General features: G+C 34.8%; 1 protein-coding gene across 1 annotated transcript in view; it reads right to left on the minus strand.

Moving 5' to 3' along the window:
- Nucleotides 1-1812: 1812 nt before the first annotated feature.
- Nucleotides 1813-17223, minus strand: part of CCDC14 (coiled-coil domain containing 14) — a 45164-nt gene continuing 29753 nt past the window's right edge. Inside the window, exons 10-13 of the mRNA XM_052646473.1 lie at nt 16006-16088; nt 7165-7383; nt 6959-7091; nt 1813-2734 (exon numbers count right to left, since the gene is read on the minus strand). Of these exons, the coding sequence (XP_052502433.1) occupies nt 1813-2734; nt 6959-7091; nt 7165-7383; nt 16006-16088 (1357 nt within the window). The remainder of the gene's footprint in view (nt 2735-6958; nt 7092-7164; nt 7384-16005; nt 16089-17223) is intronic.

Raw genomic sequence — 17223 nt, forward strand, 5'->3', positions numbered from 1 at the left:
CCTGTATTCTTTCTGGGAAAATCCCATGGACAGAGGAGCCTGGCAGGCTATAGTCCATGGGGTTGCAAAGAGTTAGACATGACTGAGCATAGCTCATGCTTGCTTGCTACCATACTGGGGCTTCTTTCTACTTTAAATTTCTATGAAAGTCATTGTCTATTCCCTCAATTTTTCTAGGATCATATTCCATCTTAAAGTTTAACCAAATCCTTTCATGTTTTTGTGACATGTATGTGTCTTTTACAAAATAAACAGTAAGCTCCTGGTAAAGGTCCCTTGGGGATGTTCCAGTCTCATTTGCTATTCAATCAAATTATTAATCCTAGATAACTGGACCTGTAAATATTTAAAAGTTTTCCTTGCATGTAAAGATACCATCTTAGATTAAGGGTAAAAGAGGACAATCTTCTTGAAAATCCCATGATAATTTTAAGAATTTACTTCTGCATATGCATATGAATAACAACTGAATATTTAGGCATAGACATATGACACAACTTCCTTCCTTGCTTTACTATTTTGCATTTCTGAACTGTACTTCTCAACTTGTGTGTTCAAGGCTTGTGAACTACTACCTCCACATAAACTAAGGAATTAACTTATGAATACTAGAAGAAATTATAAACAATAGACAATTCTGTATAAACAGCTTAAAATTCATTTAATATTTAGGCCTAAGAAATCTTTCTATAAAATCTGAACATGTTAAAGAGATTCTATCTGGGTCTCTAGAAGTTGTAGCCCCAACACTTAAAAACAGCAGGAGGTGGTTCTGGGACCAGCAGAACACTCTAATGCTAAAGCCTGCCCAAGCAGCAAATAAAATGACACCAGGCAGGTGACTTGTATGAAGTATCAGTCATAGCACACTATGCAGCTTTCTAAGAGTTAAAATGTGCCATTTACATGGAAGGAGATAACACCAAATAGTTAGGAAGTGCTAGTTTAGAGAAGCAGAGACCAACCTAACCCATATTATTTACAGAACAGAAAATGCTCTCAGCTGAAGTGCTGGGGGGAAAAAAATTGGCCCAGAAAAGCAGAATTATAATCAGTACAAGATTTATAAAATCCATCATGTTCAAATATAATGACAAAAAACAAATAAACATTTATTTAAAAAAACAAATTTACAAAACCAAAACCTATCTTAGCATTTTTTAAAATTAGTCTGACTTTACTTTTTAATGATCTCCAGTGTATCTGTGACAAAAATAAGTAAAAGTGCTAAAGTGTTAACAGACCATATGCTAACTTAGGATGTTATCTGTATTTTTTAAGACCAATCAACATTTTTTTTTTTTAATGGAGATACTGGCACTTTTTCTCTTAAAATAAATGTTTATATGTCTCACCAACAACACCAGCCTGTAGCACAGAACATCACACATTAAAACACAATGCCATTAAAAAACAAACAGGAATCCTGAAAGAGAAAAAAAAAACCCTCTAGTTTTAATATAGTAAATTGTACCCAGAGACTCCCTTCCTATTATCCTTTAGAACAACCAGAAATTCCTTCCAACCTGCATTCTTAGCCCAGCAGAGTAAGAATAAACTCTAATAAATAAATACTAAATTTTATTTATAATACAGTATTTTTCTAGTAACACACAACTTTCTTCTTAACAAATGTCAGTTTCTTAAGATGACTTTTTATAAGCTCTAGTGTCAATATATTCCAATGATAAATGTATTATTCATACAATTTATTTCACACATAATATAAAACTTTTCTCTAAAGAAATTTAAAATATACATTCAATGTAGCCAAGTTCTATTCTTAAAAACAACTTTTCCTTTCTTCTGAGCTTACTTCTGCAGAAGACCAGTCCTTAAGGACTTCTGGAGTCTGGCAATGTTGGCGTCCAGTGCTGCAAGGCCATTTCGGAAGTCTTGCTCATCACGAGACGTGAACGTGGAAAAAGAAGAGATGCTCCAGTCAGAAGGTAAGTCAGAATTTAAAAAGCTACCATCAGAGACTGCACTGCTTTTCACCTGAACGTTGCTGTTCTGACAAGTGGAGGGGCTGTGACAGGCCGCCAACTCCTCCTCAGTGGCAGGAGGGATCTTGCAAATGGCTTCCTTTATTTTCTTGAGAAGCTGCTTGTCCTCCCTATCAGCTGTTCTGGAAAGTTTCTCAGGTGCTTCTTCCTTTTTGCAAGAGGAACAAACTCCAGGTGCACACAGTGTATTTTCTTTTTCAGCAACAAGTCCACTGACCAGCTGTGGTGGAGCTACACTGATCTGGGCCTGGGGGGATAATCTCTTAGACAGTGGCGATTTCTTTTTAGGAGTGCTTCTAGCAAATGGAATGTAAATTGTTTTATCCAAATTATGCTCATCTTCTACTAAGGTCGTAATTTCACTTGCCTCATCAGAATCCTGTTTTGAAAGGGCAGGAACAATTCCAGGGGCTGATACCTCCTCCATACTCCTAGTATTACTGTGCTGAGGGCCTTTAGAGGGCAGAACATTTTCATAAGGTCTATCTGGCACCATGTTTTCCTCATTGGCAACTGTAGAAAGAGGCTCTGGATGTGTAATAAGAGTGTGATCTGGTTCTAACTTACTTAGGTAGCTCATTATGGAAGTGTGAGCAGGGATCGGGTCATGTTGATGTTGCTTTTCATAAATGTTCAGAAGTGATTTGGTAAGATTATTCCCAGGCTTGCAGCGAGCAGTGTCCATACTAAGATCTGAGAGAAGCTTTGCCATACTGCTCTGTAAAGTTCTGTTAAGAAGAATTTAGTACACTAATTATTTCTTTTTACCCATTTGTTTCATTTACTTACATATTCCTCTCATCTTTAAAAGAAAGTATCTGAGGCAAGCACCTGGTTCTTAATATGGAAAAAAGCAACTAAAGCACAAAATCACATAATATGTTCTGGAAAGAGTAAATTAAAGTAACAATTGATAAAAGACCTTAGTCTGCATCAAATCTAATACTATTATATCTAAAAATGGAGGCTCAGAAAAAATTTTCTCTTAAGGTAGAGATGCTTTATTCTTGAGCAACACTGCAAAATGGTAAATATACTACCCATTTGTTAGTGGATTGTGCTAGTAACTATTACTCTACATTGAAAACATATATGGAAAGGATATTGGAACAATACTGGCGAAAAAAGGATAGTTGGACATAATTTAATTATCTAGTATAATTAGGTATAACTGACAGCTAGATTCCAGGGAAAGTGTGATATAAGGAAAATCACACAGGGTTTGAAGTCAGACAGAAATTGATTCATATCCTAGCACTATTGCTAGCTGTGATCTTGAGCAAGCTGTTCAACCTTTCTGAATCTCAAGTTCCTCAACTGCAAAAATGAAGATAACTACTTCACATTTAGAATGAACATTAAATAAGATAAAATTATAAAACATAAGGGTAAAGTGCTTAGCACAGTTTCCATCTGGTGACAGCTTTTATTAGTAGTCCTCTTAAAACCATTTTATACCAAGACTTTAGTCTATTTGAATGGAATCATATATATTCTTAAATATAGATAAGAAAAAGAAACACACCAATTTAAAGATACAAAGAACATTAATAGGTAATTTTTTTAAAAAGATTATCAGTCAATAAGTATGGTTTAAGGTTTGACTTTTATCAGAGAAATTAAAATTTTTAAAATATGATTTTTTTTGGCCTATCAAGCTAACATAGGAAAATAAGAATATCCATTGTTAAAAAGGTTTGGAGAGGCAAAGTGGGAGTGTACACTCTCCTAGCAAAATAGCATTATATCAGAATCTTAAAAGACTTTTATATCCCACACCTTTAGACCCACCAAGTTGCACTTCTAGGAATTTAACCTACTGATATTCACCAGTAGGCTGCACCCAAAGATATATTTACAAAGATATAGTTTATAACAGAAAATTGATGAACTTAATATCTTTATCTCCAAATACTGTGGACTGATTCAGGTATATTACATTCTTACTACATCATAGCCATTTTTTATAGTCATTTGTAAAGAATATTTATTGATAGGAAAATGTTCATTATACAAGGTTAAATTTAAAAGAGTAGCCATAAGCAACACAGTAACAATACTATTTTTGTAAAAACAGTTATACATGTCCAAATAAAATACTAAAAGGAAATCTCTGTATGAAACAGTTAGCAGTGATTATATTAATATCTTTGGATATAGAATAAGTGATTCTTTTCCTACAAAAGGAAAAAAAGTTCTTTCCCAACCTGGCATACACTGTCATCTTAAATATGCTATGTCTTGAGTTCTGATTGCCCTTCAAATGGCAATGGCTCCAGCCACTTTTTTCATACCTCTTTCAAGAAGCTAACGAGCTACTATTAAAAGATAAAAAGTATGCCATAGAAACCATCTTTAAAGAAGTGCTGTAATGAGCAATGACCACTAGTTAATTCAACCAGACAGCATACTGACATTTTTATTTTTATTTATTTTTGGAAAAGAAATCCTTATGTTGAAGTTCCTTTTCAGACTTAAATAAAAATATTATCTTTGCTCTGTACAAAATTCACAATACAAAAAGGGACATGTAATAAAGAGTTTAATCTCTGGAAATTAAATGCAATCATTAAGTTTCTCATGTGTAAACAAATGTGACTTACAACTGTCTTTGAAATTAAAAGAAAAATCTCTGTAAATAAAGAGATAAAACTATGCCAAAATTTTAAAGGAAGCAATACAAGCACCTAAATAGCTACAAAGTAGATATATCTGTGTTTCTATTACATGAGAGTCAGCTAAACACAATGGTTTTTAATGCTTGGAAAACTGGTGCATTTTCATAATAAAAATGTAAAGTCCTTTCTTGGCTATTTATAAAACTATACTAATTTAAATAAATATCAGCACTTGTATGAGTGCTCTTAGAAACTATCAGAAGAATATTTACTACTTTTTTTACTGAAAAATATATTAATTTTCCTCACATTTTAATGGTACTATAACCTGCATTCTAGTAAAATCTAAAAAACGTAACAAAGATGTATTTCAAAACTATTGAAAGTTGGAGAAGAAATGGTTTAGGAAATTTATTTAGCACTTGTATGTGAAACTTCTAGCTCCATTATCCCTCCCCAGTAGTCTGAGAAAGGCATTTAAAATTTTTGTCAAATCTCTCAGACTAATTAACACATGCAAAAAAAAAAAATGCACACACACACAGAGACACATACATATCTGACTGAGGTTACATGGCTATAGGAAAAAGAGATGGGGTAGGCGAACATGAAGATTTATCTGTATTGTCAAGTGTTGTTGACTTATGCTCTCATGTCAGAAGTAAAATGTAAATCGTCACAGTAGCCCAGCTATAGTACTGGGAATATTCCTAATTAACGGAATTGCCCAAGTCACCAATGTGGGTGAATTCTGACAACCAAGCTCAAAGAGTATTTTTTGTCTGTTTTGCTTTTAAATTTAAAGGGCAGCTTGATCTGAGTAAATCCTAGCATTTTTCTGGACATTTCTTAGAAATAAAATCATAAAATATGTGGTTTTTTGTGATTAACTTCTTTTACCATAAATACTTAAAGATAATAAAGTTTTTACCCTAAATTACTCCTCAGAAAAGAGAAGATGCTTTTCTTTAGAGACCTTATAAAGACTTTCATAAAAAGGGGAATCCTCATAATTAACTTGGAAAAAGAGTGGTATAACCCAATATTCCAGAAACTCTGACTAGAGCCTAATTAACACTACATGGATACAAGAAGTACATTTTGTTTTTCTCACTGTTCAATAAAAGTTTGAGTGAAATTATTCTGTAAAAGATGAATGTGGGGAGAAGCAATATTTCTATATTAACATAGCTTATATAAAGTCATTTCAAATGTGTTTACAAAACTAATAAATATTCTTTATATATATATATATATGTATATGTATATATGTATAGGCTTCCCTGGTAGCTCAGCAGTAAAAGAATCCATCTGTAATGCAGGAGATGTAGGTTTGATCTCTGGGTCAGGTAGATCCCCTGGAAAAGGAAATAGCTACCCATTCCAGTGTTCTTGCCTGGGAAAATAGAGGAGCCTGGCAGGCTACAGTCCTGCCAAGACTGCAAGAGTCAGATACAACTTAGTGACTAAACCACCACCATATATCTATATATCATTTATTCTCTAAAAGTTTATAACTCAAAGTGGGGAAAAAAGTATATAATTCAAAATGGATCTTTTCATTTGAAATACAAATAAGATTGTTTTATATTCAGGATTGCTTTATATTTAGAACTATGACTTTCCAGGATCAGTCAAAAGCATGGTCAGATCTGATGATATATAATTTAGGCCTAAAATAACTGACTTCTCTAGGATTTAAAAAATCAGTTGAAAACCCAATTTTTGTCAACCACCTCAAGAGAAAACTGAACTTTATAAAAGAATATCATATAAAAATTGAGTGAGGTGGTTTTATTTATTTAACACATGTTAAGGAACAAAGGAATCTTAGAAATTATTGTCAAATCCCTCATTTTACTAATGCAGTGAATAAGGTTCAAAGAGGCTAAATAACTTACCCAAGATCTGATGAATGAGGGCTTACTGTGCTAAATGCTTTTCATGAATGATTTCTTAGCCCTCTTATCAACCCTAATCATGCCCCCACTTTACAACTAAGGTTTAGAAAGGTTAACGATCTTGCTCAAAGTCATACAGCTAATAAATGATAGAGCTGGAATTCCACTCAGGTGTCTCTGGCTTCAGAGAGTTCTTAACCATTTGCTAAACAAGTCTTCAGCTCCTCATCAGAGTCCTTTGCCTGGAATCACATGCTTTAAAAAGGAATTTAGCCACGTTTGAAATTTAACTGGAACAAAAGAAAAATATCCTTAGAAATTAGCAAAAACACTGAGAAAAAGATAAGGTTAAGAAGGCAGGTCTGAAATTATTTTGAAGTTTATAAATACATCTAACAAAAGGCATAAGTTATTCAAATAATGTCAACATCACCTGGTTAATTCTCTCAGTCGAGTCACCTCGGCATCACGCTGGCGTAATGTTATTCCCAATATCTGATTTTCCTTTTCAGCAGCTTCTAACTTAAACCGGGAGCTCTTCACATTGACTAAGGCTTCCTCCAATTCTAAAACAACAAAAAGTTTCAGTTTCAGTATTACTTTTTAAAAAGTGACTGTGACTACAGTTCAAACACATACCAATTTTCATTCTTGTTGTCTCAATGTCAAATTGCTGTTTATTTTCAAGTAAAGTTTGATCTTTCTCTTTAAATATACCAGCAAATTTTTTGTTTTCATCTTTCTGATTTTCTATCACTTTTAAGAGCTCTTCATTTTTACTCTGCAATAATTCCTGGCTCTTTAATGACTCCTGTAATTGATTTTGCAGTGACTTGTTCAATGATTGAAGAGAAAACACTGTAAGACAAAATAGATCACATAATTATTACCTCAATTAAAAAGTACAAACCTGGAGGCAAGGTGTCCTGTCGGCTGAGGAAGCTTCTGCTGGAAGATGCAACTCAAAATTTAAACTGAACTACCGAGTGCAGCTCTGCTTCATCACCCAGGAGCAGTTCTTTGCCGTGGGGCTGCTCTCGCTCCCCAATCCAAAGTCTCTGTGGCTGGAGGTGCATCCCGTGGGGGAGGAGGCAGATTGACAGTGACCAACGAGATCAAACCCTGAGCCTTTGGAGTGGGAGCACTGACTCCAAGACCGTAAACTACCAGAGAACTAACCCTAAGGGGTATCAAATAGTGAGAACTCACGCAAAGGAAACCACTTGAATACAAGACCCGGCATCATCCAACCACCAGTAGCACCCTGTGCAGGACACCTCTAAACAACAAACAAACAAAAAAATACAAACCCAATCATCAGCAAACAGGATTACCACCTCACTCATCCTTGCCCATGAGAGGAAAATCAAACAAATAAACAAATGAACAAAAACTCAGCATAAATCTCACCCTATTTAAAGCTTACACAAACCACTGGACCAACTTTAGGAGGGCAGAAACCAAAAGGAAGAAAGAATTCAACCTTAAAGCCTGAGAGAAGGAGACCTCAAACACAGTAAGTTAAAAAAAAGAAAAAAGAACAGGCAGAGAAATACTACATAAATGAAGGAACAAACTAGAAACACAGAAGTACAAATAAATGAAGAGGAAATAGGCAAACTACCTGAAAAAGAATTCAGAATAATGATAGTAAAGATGATAAAAAAAACCTTGAAAACAAAATGGAGAAAATGCAAGAATCAATTAACAAAGACCTAGAAGAACTAAAGAATAAACATACAGAAACAAGACAATTACTGAAATTAAAAATACTCTAGAAGGAATCAATAGCAGAATATCTGAAGCAGAAGAACGAATCAGTGAGCTGGAAGATAAAATGATGGAAATAATTTCTGAAGAGCAGAATAAAGCAAAAAGAATGAAAAGAACTGAGGACAGTCTCAGAGACCTCTGGGACAATATTAAACACACCAACATTCAAATTATAGGGGTCCCAGAAGAAGAGAAAAAGAAAGTGTATGAGAAAATTTTTGAAGAGATTATAATTGAAAATTTCCCCAACATGGTAAAGGAAATAGTCATTAAGTCCAAGAGGCACAAAGGGTCCCGTACAGGATAAACCCAAGGAGAAACACATCAAGACACATACTAATCAAAGTAACAAAGACTAAACACAAAGAAAGAATATTAAAAGAAGCAAGGGAGAAGCAACAAGTAACATACAAAGGAAACCCCATACGCTTAACAGCTGATCTTTCAGCAGAAACTCTGCAGGTCAGAAGGGAATGGCAGGATATAGTTTAAGTACTGAAAGGGGAAAAATCTGCAACCAATTTACTGTCCCCGGCAAGGATCTCATTCAAAATTGATGGAGAAATAAAAAGCTTTTCAGACATGCAAAAGTAAGAATTCAGTACCACCAGACCAGCTTTACAACAAATGTTAAACTGACTTATATAGTCAAGAAATACAAGAGAAGAAAAAGATCTACAAAATCAACCCCAAATAATTAAGAAAATGGCAATAGGAATATATATATCAATAACTACTTTCAATGTAAATGGATTAAATGCTCCAACCAAAAGACACAAACTGGCTGAATGGATACAAAAACAAGACCCATAGAGAAACCCACTTCAAGAAACCCACTTCAGACCTAAAGACACATATAGACTGAAAGTAAGAAGAGGGGAAAATATATTCCATCCAAATGGGAAGCAAAAGAAAGCTGGAGTAGCAATCCTCATATCAGACAAAATAGACCTTAAAATAAAGAAGATTACAAGAGATAATGATTACATGATACAAGATTACATAATGATCAAAGGATCAATCCAAGAGGAAGACATAACAATTGTAAATAACTATGCACCCAACATAGGAGCACCTCAATACATAAGACAAACACTAACTGACATAAAAGGAGAAATTAACAGTAACACAATAACAGCAGGAGACTTTAACACCCCATTCACACCAATGTACAGATCATCAAAACAGAAAATTAATAAGGAAACACAAGTCTTAAATGATACATTAGATGAGATGGATCTCATTGATATCTTCAGGACATTCCAAACAAGTGCAGAAGAATACACCTTCTTCTCAAGTGCACATGGAACATTCTCCAGGGTAGACCACATCTTGGGTCACAAATCAAACCTCAGTATGTTTAAGAAAATTGAAATTGTATCAAGCATCTTCTCGGACCACAATGCTATGAGAGTAGATATCAATTACAAGGAAAAAAAAACTGTAAGAAACACAAACACATGGAGATTAAAGAACATGCTTCTAAACAATCAACAGGTTACTGAAGAAAGCAAAAGGGAAGTCAAAAAATTTCTAGAAACAAGTGACAGTGAAAACAACAACTCAAAACCTATGGGATGCAGCAAAAGCAGTCCTAAGAGGGAAGATTATAGCAATACAATCCTACCTCAAGAAACAAGAAAAACACCAAATAGACAACCTAACTTTACACCTAAAACAACTGGAAAAGAAGAACAAAAAAAAACCCCCAAAATTAGTAGAAGGAAAGAAATCGTGAAGATCTAAGCAGAAATAAATGAAAAAGAAATGAAAGAAACAATGGTAAAGATTAATAAAACTAAAAGCTGGTTCTTTGAGAAGATAAACAAAATCGACAAATCTTTAGCCAGACTCATCAAGAAAAAAAGAGAGAAGAATCAAATCAACAAAATTAGAAGTGAAAAAGGAGAGATTACATCAAACAATGCAGAAATACAAAGGATTATAAGAGACTATTATGAACAACTATACAGCAGTAAAATGGGTAACCTGGAAGAAATGGACAGATTCTTAGAAAAGTTCAATCTTCTAAGACTGAACCAGGAAGATATAGAAATTATGAACAACCCAAATACAAGCAGTGAAATTGAAACTGTGATAAAAAAATCTCCCCGAAAACAAAAGCCCAGGACCAGATGTCTTCACAGGAGAATTCCATCAAACATTCAGAGAAGAGCTAATGCCCATCCTTCTAAAACTCTTTTAAAAAATTGCAGAGGAAGGAACACTTTCAAATTTATTTGCTGAGGCCACCATCACCCTGATACTAAAACCAGACAAAGACAACACAAAAAAAGAAAACTACAGGCCAATATCACTGATGAACATAGATGCAAAAATCCTCAACAAAATCTTAGCAAACAAAATTCAGCAACACATCAAGAAGCTCATACACCATCATCAAGTTGGGTTTATTTCAGGAATGCAAGGATTCTTCAATATATGCAAATCAATTAATGTGATACACCATATTAACAAACTGAAAGATAAAAACCATATGATAATCTCAATAGATACAGAAAAAGCATGTATTTTTGCTTTTGACAAATTTGACAAAATTCAGCACCCATTTACAATTAAAACTCTTCAAAAATGGGCATAGAAGGAACCTACCTCAACATAGGAAAGGCCATATATAATAAGCCTACAGCAAACATTATTCTCCATGGTGAAAAACTGAAAGCATTCCCCCTAAGATCAGGAACAAGACAAGGGTGTCCACATTCACCACTATTATTCAACATAGTTCTGGAAGTCCTAGCTATAGCAATCAGAGAAGAAAAAGAAATTAAAGGAATCCAGATCGGAAAAGAAGAAGTAAAGCTCTCACTGTTTGCAGATGACATGATACTGTACATAGAAAACCCCAAAGACAGTATCAGAAAATTACTTTGCTAAATTGGTGAATTTAGCAAAGTTGCAGGATACAAAATCAATACACAGAAATCACTTGCATTTCCATGCACTAACAATGAAAATTCAGAAATAGAAATTAAGAAATCAATCTCATTCACCACTGCAACAGAATTAAATATCTAGGAATAAACTTAACTAAGGAGACAAAAGAACTGTACACAGAAAATTATAAGACTGATGAAATAAATCAAAGATGGTATAAACAGATGGGTATGTTACCCATGTTCCTGGGTAGAAAGAATCAATACTGTGAAAATGACATACTACCAAATGCAATCTACAGATTCAATGTGATCCCTAACAAATTACCCGGAGAAGGCAATGGCAACTCACTCCAATACTTTTGCCTGGAAAATTCCAGGGACTGGGGAGCCTGGTGGGCTGCAGTCTATGGGGTCACCCAGAGTCGGACATGAGTGAAGCAACTTAGCAGCAGCAGCAACAAATTGCCAATGGCATTTTTCATGAAACTAGAACACAAAATTTCACAATTCATATGGAAACACAAAAGACCCTGAATGGCCAAAGCAGTGTTGAGAAAGAAGAGTGGAGCTGGAGGAATCAACCTTCCTGACTTAAAAATTAAACTACAAAGCTACAGTTATCAAGACAGTATGGTACTGGCACAAAAACAGACATATAGACCAATGGAACAAGATAGAAAGCCCAGAAATAAACCCATGCACCTATGGGTACCTTATTTTTGACAAAGGAGGCAAGACTATACAATGCGGCAAAGACAGCCTCTTCAATAAATGGTGCTGGGAAAACTGGACAGCTACTTGTGAAAGAATGAAATTAGAACACTTCCTAACTCTATACACAAAGACAAAGACAAACTCAGAATGGATTAAAGACCTAAATTAAGACCAGAGACTATAAAATTCTTAGAGGAAAACACAAGCAGAACATATGATGACATAAATCAAAGCAAGATCCTCTATGACCCACCTCCTAGAGTAATGGAAATAAAAACAAAAGTAAACAAGTGTGACCTGATAAAACTTAAAAGCTTTTGCACAGCAAAGGAAACTATAAGCAAGGGGAAAAGACAATCCTCAGAATGGGAGAAAATAATAGCAAATGAAATAACTGACAAAGGATTAATTTCCAAAATATACAAGCAGCTCATACAACTCAATACCAGAAAAACAAACCCAATCAAAAAGTGGGAAAAGGACCTAAACAGACATTCCTCCAAAGAAGACTTATAGATGGCTAACAAACACATGAAAAGATGCGCGATATCGTTCATTATTAGAGAAATGCAAATCAAAACGACAATGAGATATCACCTCACACCAGTCAGAATGGCCATCGTCAAGAAATCTACAAACAATAAATACTGGAGAGGGTGTGGAGAAAAGGGAACACTCTTGCACTGTTGGTGGAAATGTAAATTGATACAGCCACTATGGAAGACAGTATGGAGATTCCTTAAAAAACTAGGAATAAAACCACATGACCCAGCAATTCCACTCTTAGGCATATACCCTGAGGAAACCAAAATTGAAAAAGACACATGTTCACTGCAGCACTATTTACAATAGCTAGAACATGGAAACAACCTAGATACCCATCGAAAGATGAATGGATAAAGAAGTTGTGGTACATATACACAATGGAATTTACTCTGCCACACATTTGAGTCAGTTCTGATGAGGTGGGTGAACCTAGAACCTATTATAGAGTGAAGTGAGTCACAAAGAGAAAGATAAACATAGTATTCTAACAGATATATACAGGATCTAGAAGAATGGTACTGAAGGACTTATACAGGGCAGCAATGGAAAAACAGAGAATAGACTTATGGACATGGAAAGAGGGGAGGAGAGGATGAGATGTACAGAAAGAGTAACATGGAAATTCATATTACCATATATAAAATAAACAGCCAACAGAAATCTGCTGTATGGCTCAGGAAACTCAAACAGGGGCTCTGTATCAACCCAGCAGGGTAGGTTAGGAGGGGAGATGGGAGGGAGGTTCAGGAGGGAGCAGATGTATGTGTACCTATGGCTGATTCATGTTGAGGTTTGACAGAAAACAACAAAACTCTGTAAAGCAATTATCCTTCAATAAAAAAAAAATTGAAAAAAGTAAAAACCTGGAAAAGGTCTGTTTTTAAAAGAAAGGCTTGGACTTTATTGATTTTGCTTAACAATTATATGCTTCATTAGTTCTATGTGAATACTAAATGTACTTTTTAGAAACTGATCAGCAGAAGTCGTATCTTTCTTCTCCAATTGATATTTCAGGCTTTAAATTTGTTTTAACCTTTTTTAACTAAAGAACACAAAAGACTAATACATGTTTAACTTCTATGCAGAGTACATCATGAGAAACGCTGGACTGGAAGAAACACAAGCTGGAATCAAGACTGCCGGGAGAAATATCAATAACCTCAGATATGCAGATTATACAATTCTTATGGCAGAGAGTGAAGAAGAACTAAAGAGCCTCTTGATGAAAGTGAAAGAAGAGAGTGAAAAAGTTGGCTTAAAGTTCAACATTCAGAAAACGAAGATCATGGCATCTGGTCCCATCACTTCATGGGAAATAGATGGGGAAACAGTGGAAACAGTGTCAGGCTTTATTTTGTGGGGCTCCAAAATCACTGCAGATGGTTGACTGCAGCCATGAAATTAAAAGACGCTTACTCCTTCGAAGAAAAGTTATGATCAACCTAGATAGTATATTCAAGAGCAGAGACATTACTTTGCCAACTAAGGTCTGCCTAGTCAAGGCTATGGTTTTTCCTGTGGTCATGTATGGATGTGAGAGTTGGACTGTGAAGAAGGCTGAGTGCTGAAGAATTGATGCATTTGAACTGTGGTGTTGGAGAAGACTCTTGAGAGTCCCTTGGACTGCAAGGAGATCCAACCAGTCCACTCTGAAGGAGATCAACCCTGGATTTCTTTGGAAGGAATGATGCTAAAGCTGAAGCTCCAGTACTTTGGCCACCTCATGCGAAGAGTTGACTCATTGGAAAAGGCTCTGATGCTGGGAGGGATTGGGGGCAGGAGGAGAAGGGGACGACAGAGGATGAGATGGCTGGATGGCATCACAGACTCGATGGACGTGAGTCTGAGTGAACTCCGGGAGTTGGTGATGGACAGGGAAGCCAGGCGTGCTGCGATTCATGGGGTCGCAGAGTCGGACACGACTGAGCGACTGAACTGAACTGAATACATGTACAAAGTAAAAAAAATTCAACCACAAAATACCAATGACACCAAAAGATACTCAATGAAAAGTCTCCCTCTGCACCCATCGCCACTTCCCATCAGAAGCAAGCACTATTCACTCTGACATCTTTCTGGAAAATACTTTTGCATATCATATATATTTAAACATAAATGAATCATACTATGCCCACAGTTTCTGACCTTGCCTCCCCCCCCATAAAACTGTTATGTATCAGCACATACATCTATCATATTCCTTTTAATGGCTATAAAAGTATATGGTACCAGTCATTTAATAACTGCAGCCTCGAGTGAAGTAGAATCTCAGCATACAGTGGTGAACAACAGAGAAATAGTTTCTGCTCTCATGGAGCTGATAGTAAATAAGTAATTATGAATAGTAAATACATGCTCTCAAGGCAACAAGAAGGGAAATGGTAGAGAATAAAAAGAGAAGCCACTTAAAATAGCAACCACTAGTCTCCTCTCTCCCACCCATCCCCACCTTTTATTCACAATGGAAGCAGAGTGATCTTTTCCAAAATTACTCTGGTGAAGTTGAACGTGTTTATGAAGTGTATGTTCTGTCGAATGTTTGTATTTTTCTTTCCCTTTGTAAGAGATATTTCTGTATATTAGGAACATCAAGTCTTTATCATATCATGTATTACAAAAATTTCCCCATTTTGTTGATTTTTTAAAAATGTATTAAAAAATAATAATAAAAATAAAATGTATTTATAATTCTGCTGTGCATGAAATGAAAAAGATTCCTGGGACATGCTTTATCAATCTTTCCTTTGTAGCATGTGAGTTTTTGTTGGGCTTAGGAAAAGTTTCCAAGAATACAAAAAGAAATTCCTATCTTTTCCTCTAGTTACTATCTGTTTTTTTTTTTTCTTTTCTATTACTTTAAGCTCTATGATCCATAAGAACAATCTAGCAACATCAGTTTAAACTGAAATAGTAATACTCTGACTCAGCAATTCTATGGCTATAATCTACAAAAACAGTCACACATGGGCACAAAGACATGTACAAGGATTTTCGTTGCAGGATTATTTCTACTAGGAAAACAGGGAAAGTGTCTAGATATCTATCAGCAGAGGACTTTAAATACATTACAACAGAACTACATAAACAGAATAATACTTAGTTTTAATAAGAAAAAATAATATTTATGTATTTTGATAGAGAAAAATATCCACTATATAATAAATGAATAAATGCAAGCTACAGGAGTATATACTGTGTAATCTCATTTTTACAAAAGAAAAATACATATATAGTTCTACTAGGATTCATCTGTTAATAGTAGATACTCAGTAAGTATTTACAAAATAAATTAACTATAAATGAACAGGAGATATGTGAAAGGAAATACAGACTTTTTAAAAAAAAATAGGATTAAATTATCGGGAAGTGATAGCACAAATCTTTTATTTTTGTGTTTCTACACTATTTTAAATTTTAATTAGTATTATTCCTACTTTTTTAACAAAAAGTCCAGTTAAGACAAAGTAATTGAGAAAGTTCAATTCTTTATCAACATTTCCAGAGCCATAAAGAATTCACTATCAGTTCTTACAGTTCTTTTACCTACATTCAAGGTTGCATTCCAGAGAACCAGATGCCTTTTGAGTCTTTTCTCGTTCTCTAAGTTGCTGGTTCAAAATTCTCAACTGCCTAAATGAAACAATGAAGAAACATGAATGCAAGAATCCAGGCTCATTTTAGATTGGACATTTGAAAGCCTATTAAAATAGAGAACACAAACAGTGGCACCTTCTAGGAGAGCAGAAGTTCATCTTGTCCCCAAACATAAGACAAAAACCAAATAAATAAAACCACACTGCTGCTAAGACCTGAGATAATTTTTAAAAGACTGTCCAGGATGGCACAGAACCGCCCTTCAATAGAAAAAGGTTAACTTATTTTTCCTCTTCCCTTTCTTGTTCTCTTATCTCTTCAGTGATTTCCTTGTTTCTCTATTTCTTTCATTTCTATCTCCTCTTGCTATTTTCTTCTGTCTTCCTTCTCAGGAAGTATTTTCATTACTGTAGTAATTATCTGCTTTTAAAAGATCTGTCGTAATTATGAACCAGAATTCCTACAAGGACCAGCTGCTATCAGACAACTATCTGCTTGGTTTGTCACGCAGTGTAAAAACTGGGAAACATAAACTTACGCTGCTACTAATTTATTAGATCTAAAGGTTAATGGCTTTATTTAAGTAAAGAGAATGCCAATAAGCACCAACTCTACCTCATAATGAACTTCATAATATATAGCTGTTTCGCAAATAGGAATATACAAAAGGAACTGCAAGTGTTTACTTCTAAGAAGTTAACACTTAAAAAAAAAAATCTCTAATATCTTTTGAGAATTATTATCTGAAAGTATTCAGCACTAAAGTATCACTGTTATGAAATCTAAAACGATAGATCCTACCTCACATCATTTGTATATATTCATTCAGGCTGGATTAAAGAGCTAAACATAAAATATAACAACAAACAAACAAAACTTAACTATATAAGTTTTAGGTGGCAATCTACATAATCTTAAGTGGGAAAGGCATTCTTAAGCAATACTCAAAATCCAGCAATCATCAAGGAAAAAAGTAAAGGATTTAACTACACCAAAACAGAAACTTGTTCTAGAATTAGCAGTCTGGAAGAAAATCTGCTACACATATAACAGACAAAGGGGCTTTAACATTGAAGAGCTCCTACAAATCAGTAAGTAGGGAAAGAAAACATGACCAACAGTAAGAATGGGCAATTCACAAAAGAAACAGAAGAGGCCGATAAGCATATGA

This window comes from Budorcas taxicolor, chromosome 1, assembly GCF_023091745.1.
Source record: "Budorcas taxicolor isolate Tak-1 chromosome 1, Takin1.1, whole genome shotgun sequence".
Lineage (NCBI taxonomy): Eukaryota > Metazoa > Chordata > Mammalia > Artiodactyla > Bovidae > Budorcas > Budorcas taxicolor.